This window comes from Wasmannia auropunctata, unplaced genomic scaffold (assembly GCF_000956235.1).
Source record: "Wasmannia auropunctata unplaced genomic scaffold, wasmannia.A_1.0 LD335244.1, whole genome shotgun sequence".
Lineage (NCBI taxonomy): Eukaryota > Metazoa > Arthropoda > Insecta > Hymenoptera > Formicidae > Wasmannia > Wasmannia auropunctata.
Genome location: NW_012027646.1, coordinates 543498 through 553422, shown reverse-complemented (window position 1 = coordinate 553422; position 9925 = coordinate 543498). Strand labels below are relative to the sequence as shown.

The 9925-nt window shown below is 38.5% G+C and overlaps 1 protein-coding gene across 4 annotated transcripts in view; it reads right to left on the bottom strand.

Annotated features, from left to right (window-relative positions):
- LOC105457395 overlaps nucleotides 1-9925 on the bottom strand; it is a 48442-nt gene that overhangs the window by 11178 nt on the left and 27339 nt on the right. For all 4 annotated transcript variants that reach the window (XM_011702034.1, XM_011702033.1, XM_011702035.1 and 1 more), the window contains exons 4-9: nucleotides 7607-7753; nucleotides 5653-5847; nucleotides 4127-4212; nucleotides 3058-3272; nucleotides 2558-2675; nucleotides 1969-2211 (exon numbers count right to left, since the gene is read on the bottom strand). In XM_011702034.1, coding sequence (XP_011700336.1) covers nucleotides 1969-2211; nucleotides 2558-2675; nucleotides 3058-3272; nucleotides 4127-4212; nucleotides 5653-5847; nucleotides 7607-7753 — 1004 coding nt within the window. The remainder of the gene's footprint in view (nucleotides 1-1968; nucleotides 2212-2557; nucleotides 2676-3057; nucleotides 3273-4126; nucleotides 4213-5652; nucleotides 5848-7606; nucleotides 7754-9925) is intronic.

Sequence of the window (9925 nt, the reverse complement as noted above, 5' to 3'; positions counted from 1 at the left end):
CTCTCTCTCTCTCTATATATATATATATATATATATATATATATATATCCAATAAAATTTCCGTATTAATACCTTCAACTATCGATATCTCTTATTACACTCACTGTTTATTTATTTACCTTTATTTTAATTTATTTTCACTATTTAATTTACTTTCAATATATAGTTTTTATTCATTTATATTTAATCAATAATATATTTTTGTTGCAAAACGGAGATACACTAGAAATTTGTTATCTAAAAATTAATTATCTAATATCCAGATGTAGAAAATTTCTTGAATCTATTGTTTTGAAACCTTTTTTTAACTTTTAAATTTGTAAATCGTTAAATAATTGTTTTTCTCGATGATATTTAAATTCTCAAATTTATTTTAACGTTTTCTAATATCCACAATTATACAAATATGAAAAAATGTATATTACGTAATGCTTGTAGCTACCTAACAATCCATTTTCAATTAATTTACCCGTTAAACTAAAGTTTATTTCGAGTTTAAACTCACTCATCATCAATCCCACCACCAATTTTCGAATGAAATTTCCTGGGCGCGAGTTCTCAGATTTATCGCAGTCGTAATTATTTTTAGCGCGATAAACCGAGCGTATTTACAAACGCGTCAATTTGTAAAGTTCAATAAAGGGCGGAATTTACGAGAACGAGTGGAAATTAAAATTCATCGAGCTCGTTCGCTACGTATATAAGAGAGAAAAGGATAGAGAGGTAATGAGAGGGAGAGAGAAAGAGAGCACAGAGAGAGCAGAGAGAAGTTGAGAGAGAAAAAGGGAGAGATTGACGTAACTTGACATGGAAATGATGCACGTTGCGAATCGCTATTTGCAGATTTAAAATCTAATATCCTTGTTGACGTGAGGATGGCTGTTGTACCCAGAGGTACATTCAATTTAGCGATATTCTCGGTTACCGCACGGCGAGGTCGTTGCCGTCGCACGCAACGACGATAAAAATAGTTGGCCGAAATCCAAATGGGTTCGCAGCTCGGATTTTTCTCTCGGCGAACAGCGCGAACACAATGGCTGCCACTAGGTCACAACTCGTCCCTTCCGAACTAAGAAACCTAGGACAATGAATACAATGCGACTAACTATGTCGGGTGTCCTAAAAATTCCGTTCTATCTTTCGCCAGTTTACTGACAAATTTAGAGTTGATTTTCCTTCAAGGAATTTAATCGGAAACCGTTGCTACTATCTTCCATTACGGTAAACTTTAGCAACTTTATAATTTGTTAAAAATATTGCGCGCGCACGCGCACGCGTGTGTGTGTGTGTGCGTGTGTGTGTGTGTGTGTGTGTGTGTGTGTGTGATATAATAATGATAAAATTTAGAATAAAAATGTATGTAAGCTTTAAAATATTTAAAAGTGGCCCATTATTAAAAATAGAACTCTCGTAATATCATTTGCTAATTGCAGATTTGCTCGTAAATCAGTTCGAAAAAGGAAAAATCTTCTAAAATCTTTCCAACATTTTGCTCGTCACTCTCTAAACAATCAACAATCTTACGCTTCTTGCGGAAACCTATAACGTATATATCTTCCCCCCCCTCTCTCTCTCTCTCTCTCTCGCACTGTCTCTTCTCTTTTGCGGTTAGAGAGAATTAGAAAAAGTAAATTTCCTCCATTTCAGATTCACCGATAAAGTACGGCAGATGAAAAATGCCCTCCGTTTTCAGGAGCAACACTCCGCATCAGGGAATAACAACGTTGCATGAAACTGCACGAATTGGAGCGTTGAAGGAAGTGCACTTTAACTCATCATCCCCGCCAGACCACCCCCTCTTTTTCCCCCCGCCTCTCTCTCTCTTTCTCTCTCTCTCCTCTTCACATCCTTTCCTCGCCCATTGATGCAGCGTGCAACATTTTTCCCGCTCCATGTCGGGTCCCGCTTTGTCGAGGGGTGTCTGAGCCGCTATAATCGATCTTCGTTGTATCGTCGAGACCTACTTACGCCAGAGTAGTCTTGCATAGCTTTCGGATGCGAGAAGACGTACATGTAGCTCTTCGGGTTCGCCCTTGAATGCAAATTGGCAGTCATTATTAACGGCGCCACGGTGCCGCTATCGGAGAGAGCCTCCAGCACCATGTCCCGATTCTTCATGGCGTACTCGCTCGTGAATCTATTCGAAAAAGCGCCATATTGTTCCAACACTTTTGATAAGATTCGGCGCTCCGGTTCCAGCTCGAGCGTCGCCTGAAGAACATACAGAAAATTATAAGTTTTAAAATGAAAGGTATATGGAGTCCGTGATAATGTGGAAGAATCTAATCATCGCAACACCCGTTTACAAATCTAGAAATTGAAGGATTGCTCTAGAAGAAATGCAGCAATTTCTAATCTAAAGCAGAGATTCTAAGGACTTAGGAGCTGAAGGGTAGAAGAAGGAAAAGGAATTGAAGAACGTAAGGATCTGGAAATTTGAAACCCAAGGAAAGAAAATGTGTCTCCCAAGATAAATCCAATAAGAACGAAGGAAAATAAATAGAACAATGATTGCTTCATATTGGGATAAACGAACTCAACACACGAGCAAATTTACTTTGGCATAGTCTTGCAGGATTTCATCTCGTTGTCCATCAGAAATGCCGTGTAACAAAGCAACAGATGGCAGGATGTGAAATTTCTCGGATTCCGTTACACCGTACATCAGATCGAACCTAAAAATAACAATTTGTTATTTTTAATTTGCTAAATGTAAATGTAGGATTTGCTGCTTTAAATACTTCAATCCTTTTGTTTGCTTAAGAGAGCAAACGTATCTCCAAAAATCCATTAATCATAATGAATATTAATAATAGCCATCGGTAAATATTATTGACAGCTCCATTTATATCTCACGAACTGTTTTTCAGTAATTTATCATTTTAAGTAAAAACACCATGATTAAGATTAATACAAGGATTATTATACCATTATTATTGTACAATAATATTATTATATTATTATATTATTATATTAATAATATTATTATTGTACCACGTACAAGGATTATTATATCACATTCCGTGTTTCCTATATTATTCAATAGAAAAATCATACCTGCCAAAAAGCTCGATATTCTTCATTAAATTGAGCGGCTTATTGTTGAGGACATTGCTGTTAGGCGATCCGATCAACGGTGCGTAGGCCGGCACGTATTTCGGCTTGTCCTCGAATTGCTCGTCCACGTGTAGCAGCCTGTCTACGTCCTGGTTGCGCAAGCAGAGCGCCAGTTTGGTGTCGTCGGTGTCGGAACAGAGGAGAGCGTGCGCCACCTGAAAAACGATCCCCGCCATTGTTCACGAGCGCAATGAACGCGGCCAACGACCCTGTACCCTCGGCATCGATGTAACTATGTAACGATTCTTCGCCGTGACGAGCAACGATATGTCTTTCCGTTCGAATTCAAATCGCGAGCGGAGCAGAAACACGGCGCCATCGTTTGTGAAACATATGTTACCACTGTAAAAACTATGATAAACGCGGTTTTTCGGATATTTTGAAATTTCGGAGGTTCTTCAATTCAATAGTGATTTAAATGAAACTTAGAATTTGAGGATCTAGAAGAGTATCATAATATGACAAAGCTCATATAGATAAAAAGCTCGACATTTTAAAAGAAAAACAAATCTAAATATCAAGAATTAATAAAAATGAAAAAAATAAAGAGTAAAGTGGAAGAATAAGAATTTAAGGATTTTTAAAGGCTTGCGATTTCAAACATTTAAAATTCCAAAAATTTTAGACATTTATATATGAAAATACATTACGAATACCATAATCCATATGAGCCATTCTATTATATAATTTGAAATATATCTTCAAAATTCTTCAATAAATGTGTAGAATTGTAGAAATTTTTAAGGAATTAGCAAATTCTTCGTATAAAATCAGATTCGACGTTTCAAGGATCTATTATAAGTATCGGATATTGAATTTTACAAACTCGAGAAAAACTAGAAATGTATAAGAGATGTCTTTCAAATTCTGAAATTAAGCCAATCATAGAATTAATGATAATAGATGCCGCATATAGCGATTTGTCATTCCGCAAAACTGAAATCCGAGCGCATCAATCCTCATCTCGCGTTTTTATTCGCGACTATTATGCAATGGCGTCTTTCTTTACCTTCTGGGTAATTTGCAATGGCGCCTTGCCGAAGGCGTCCGCGCTCATTGCTGATCCAGACATGAGAATAGCCCGTTTAAACATCTCTGCAACAAAATAAAAATATTGCTGACTGATAACTTAGCATTTAATATCGTTCAGTAATTCTCAAATTTTAATAAAGTTTTATGCAGAACAAAAATAAGATCGTCAAAAATTAATTTCTTTAATTCTGTTAATTCTTTTAATTCAATCTTTGCCACCGATTTCTGCACTTATTTGAAAGATCCTTGATTATAATTGAAGAAGGAATTTATAAAATCATCCATAATATTAACATTACTTGTTAAAACTGTTTTTCTTAGCAATAACAATGTCGTATAATATTTATAATTTCCCAACTATGGTCTAACAAATGATCACATTTATGTCATGTGTGGATAAAGAAGGGGAGTGCCTGTTATAAATATAAAGTGGCACCAATATTTGAGAACCCTCGGGCATGGCACGGGCATTTCTGTCTCGACGTGTAAAATATTAAGTCCGGTTATTTTTCATTGCACAATATAATTATTGGCCGGACGTGGTGGCATTGTGCGCCCGGCCGGAAGAGAAAAGTTCCTTTTCCCGGCCGCCATTGCGAGCCGGTCGGGTGAAAAATGGTCGACATCTTCTTTCTTGCTTTTGCACGTTCTCGCTGACCCTGCTGAGCACCGCCGAGTACTCGAGAGTGCTTGAGTGCTCCGTGGTCGATGTGTGCTCGCCATTGAACACGTGTAGACTACCGATTCTTAGTCCCTTGTCAAACTCGGAAATATCACAATGCAAGTTCTTGTACGAATCGGAAAAGAAGAAACTCAAAAGAAGTAATTGGAAGTTGTTGAGATGCGAATAAACGACTATTCACTGGTAGTATCGTAATTTAATATTACATTATATCCAATAGTTTGTCCAATTACTTCAATAGTTACTTAATAATTATATAAATAATTCTTTAAAATGTTTCAAATTATCATTGCTTCTTCATAATTTTATTACAATAAATGTCCACTTTCAATTTTAATCACAAATACAACAAATTTTTCATGATCAATAAATCATTCAAAAGCACATCGATCGAATATTGTTTCGACCATACATGTGGGATGTATTGCATTTAATGCAAGTGCACGTATGCCTATCTCTCTTGCTCTGATTCCTCCAATTAATCCCACGATTATCTCTCGCCGACTCGGAAATCGTGATCCCTATATGCGATCACTGTGCGCTCCTATGACTATGGATAATGTTTCCAATTATAGCGAGGAGAGGGATTAGCTCGGATTGCATATAGTCCTTTGGTTCTTGCGAGCGAGAATGCCGGATGGATGTTCAAGTATTCTTTTTCCCCGGAACGATTGGCAGAGAAATTAGCAAGAATCAAATGACGATAAAATAGGAAATGGAAACTAAACCATAGAAAGCAACATTAACAAAGAAAGACTTTATAAAAGAAACAAGAAGAAAACGATTATGTTAATATAATATATAAATTTTTGTTTGTTTACTTTTATCGGTGGCATATGGACTGATTAGAAGTAGATTAGCAAAGATAGCCCCGGTTCCGTGGCCGATCAAAGTAACTCTATTAGGGTCGCCGCCAAATTCCGCGATGTTTTCCTTTATCCAATATAATGCCGCTGCTTGATCTAACAGTCCGAAATTGCTTTCTGTATCGTCTCTAAGTCCAGGTCTCAGGAAACCTAACAACAAAAGTCCCACAATTACTGTAAAAGTAAATATTTAAATGATTAACTATTTTTAAACATAAAAAAGGAAAAATAGTTTGAGTAAGCTGAAACTAAGAATATAATGAACCTTGAAAGTCTGAAATTTATAGACCTATGGACTCGAAAGTGTAAAATCTCTAAACAAAGTAACAAGCGAGAATTTCTTGAACCAATTAAGGAACCTAAAAAGTCAAGGAAGTATAAACTCGCGGATTAAAGAACGGTCCATTGATCCAAGGTTGTACCTTTAAATATTTCAACGGTAAGACCTGTTAGAACTGAATATCTAAGAATCCACGAAAGGAAGAAGTAAAGCTCATTAAAATAAGTCCCATAAATACCCGCCACTCGACAGCTTGAAAGCTTCCGAGACACATCTCTCCTTTTTTTTGTTTCTTATTGAGAAGGATCTCGAATAACTGGGATTCCAGGTTTCAAGATCCCCGGGGACTCGTGTATTCAGTGTCCCAATTAATTAGCTCCGCGGAGATGCAAAATTCTCCCCTCGTGCTTAAACATGAAGCACTTTCGCGCGGTAACGCGATCGCCAGGGCTCTTTTTGCTCCGGCAGCCGCTTCGCGCTCGGGACCATATTTTTCCCCTGTTTTGCGCAGGGCGGACATGGCGGCGGCAGGGCGGGCTGAAGCTATCCGCAGGCTCCTCACGGGCTAACTCCGGCCGCCTAGAGCGGGTCGGGGGTTACTAAGCGCTTCCCCAGCACTTTAACCTAATTTATGATTATGGTTTCGCGTCCGCCTCTTTTTTTCTTCCGCCAACCACTCCACTTACCGGATATACCGAATGTACCCACACCCGCGTACACGTGCGCGCACCACGAGCTCTCGTCTATTTGCATCGCGCCGTCGCTGTCATCTCGCGAGAAGGGATTGCCGGAATTTCGCTGTTAACCCCTTCACAGGACGACCACTGTACACGACAATTTCGGATTGCAGGTGCCGCGATGCGCCGCGCTTCTGGATGGCAGTTTTTAACGAACTTTTTGAATAATGACGCTTTCGCATGACCGCCCCTCGTGCAACGAGAAATATATATACTATTACTACATCAGTTATATACTTTTTTTTTTTACGTAACAATGAGAAAAGTGCACGCCTGGATAATACACGGAATAATTTAACGTTTTTTCATACGAGAAAGAACCATGCCGCAATCTAGCACGACCTCATTGTTGTTAAATCGCTCGTATGAATACGAATATTTTTATAACTGATTCGAGCAATCCGAAAGATTAAACTTTCATATTACATCTACGTTACCTTCACGTATTTCACAAGTGCGTAAGACGATTTTTTCTTTTAAATTTAAAATAGCTGTTTGCGATTAAGCTGATACAGCGGAGAGCATCATTTATACTTCCGGTGACGTGATAAATCTAGTGCCTTGTATCGTGTGACCTCGGTAAACTTTCTTTGAAGGCAAAGTCCAATATTGAAAAGCTCGAAGCGATAAAAATTTAGATAGGAAGTTTGCGAAGCGCAGGCAGCAGCAACACAGCAGCAGCCTTGGTAAACGACAAACCGTAACGAAGTTATTTATACGACACGGTATACAGTAAAAGTATATTAGGCGTTAGTACTTTTCCGCTTGGTGGATCGATCGACAGCCCTTCGCTGTCCATAGATAAGAGCAACAAAGGAGTAAATTTGAATTCTCGCTGCTATGATCTGTGTATCTGTATTCTACGGTTCTTTGACAAACTTGTGTTTCTTACCTAGGATACCAAGTCGAAAATTAATTGTAACAAAAATAACGTTGCCGTAAGCCGCCAATATAGTGCCATCATAAGGATTACCACTATTCCAGTCGAAACTTTCACCTTGGATAAACACCATAACCGGATACCTCGGATTTTTCTGACCTGAAACGAGAAAAGGATTATAAAACATAGCCATATAAATATTTATATCGCAAATGTAATTTGCGCTAATCTCGTTATTGACATGTTTGTTTAATTTTTTTAATTAATAAAAATCTTTTTAGCATTTCTTCAAAGATTGTTTTATATTAATCGGCAAAATCTCGATTGCAGTATTATACTTTTGGCGATCGGCAATACTTTATCCTCTTCAGCGATGGTAATTTTTTAATTGTATTTAAGAAGCTTTCGGGTCTTCTGGAACGCTTTCCTCGGAGGATCTCTGATTTACATCAGGCGAAAAATTATCGCCTGAGTTTGTTCGCGAAAATGGAAGCATAGGATTAGTCGTGAAATTTATATCACCTCCTTTGCAAACTATTCACACAGTGAGTTTTCGATATTAGGGTAACTATAAATTCTTCGCCATCCCTATCCTTCGAACGACGTAGTTTCCTTTTAGCACGCGATCCGCAAATTAGACTGGGACGACAGTCTTCTGTGAGATTTATCGGAAAATCCTTTCCGCCAAACTTTCTGCTGACATTTGAATAGCGAATTTGTCGCTGATTGTAAGTAAATCATTCCACCTGCGAATACGGCAGTAAAGCATCGGTAGATCAAACGTGATTGTCAGTGATATAAGTGTCGATACTTGTGAGTTAGACAACAGATTATTATTACATTTCAATTGTTTAACAAAACTTCTTATTTCCTCTGAAATTAATTTTCTAAAAAAATACTGTTATAAAACTAAATTCACTTTTGCCCCGAATATTTTAAGTTTTAAAATAAATATATTTAAAAGGTCTCTTTTGAATGAGAGATAAAACGATATAAAGGATCCGAGAAACGCAAATATCATTTACGTGGCGGGCTACATCGGGAATGAAATGACAGAGATTTCATCCCTTGGCGACTTCGAGAGGCGGCGATCTAAAAACTCATTTAGCCGCGACGCTTATCCCGAGATTTAATTAACGGTTTCAATTATCACCGACGACCGTTCGTCGAACTAACGTATCTCCTATTTCCTCCGAAACGCTCGATAGAATGGCTGGCGCGCACCCGATACATCTCGATAAATCAAGACACTCGATCGTGACATTCTCCCGACCGAATCTTCTTGCCTCCCTTCTGACAACGACAACTCATCCCATATATCTCATGATGTGAATATCGATTTATCAGTACTTAAGGACCTCAGGAATAAGGTAGAGAATAGTTGGTCAACATGTATTTAAATAGAAAATAGAAAAATATTCGCGAAAATAAAGCCTAAAACAGTAGACCATTTACGCGTGCTTGTTTCGCTCTCTCCCTCTCTTTAAATAAATTTATAATATAACATAACTTCACCCCCATTATCATATTATCGAAGATGGTCATCATACTTTCGTTTTCTCCAGCCTAAAGCCTTATATAATTATAATGTGCAGCGCTTTCCTTCACGCAAGGGCTCTGTGCATTATCAAAGCCCATGATATTTATGGAACACAAACGACATTGTAACGGGCATATATTCCATCTCATTTCTCCTTTACGAGGAGCACTGCGATGGTTGGCGCACAATCGCGTCCGCGCTCGCGTCCCTCCGTCGGGTCCTATACATCATGGCGATCTCGAGCCAGAACAAGCGCCAGGAGAACAAGAGAAAGCGACAGGGACACGCGATCGCCGCGAAATTTACATGAAAATTGAAAGGGGGATCGATCGATTTGCATTCTGCATAAAATTGATGTATCGCGAATCACATGCGCGCGGAGATATTTTCATCTTGCGTCACGTGAGCGCGCGGCTCGCGCGCGTGCAACGGAGCCCGCCGCTGCCATAAATCACTTCGCGTGAAGCTATATCCTAATAAAAGGAAAACCATTCCCTCCCTCCCCTCCGCCCCCCCCCCATTCCAAACGATGGTGTATTTTTCGCTATAAAAAAAGCACGCTCGTAACTTGCTCGAAACGTTTATGAAGGCCGTCTATGCGAGATGCATTTCCGTACGTCCAAGAAAGCGTCAAGACGGTCTGTTGAAATCAGATAATGGGATTTCTCAGATACAAATGGAAAAAATGATAGATGCAGATATAATTAATATTATACAGTAACAGGACAAATAAACATACATAAATTAAGTAGGATGACTGATATAAATCAATTTCTTAATGTACGTTCTAA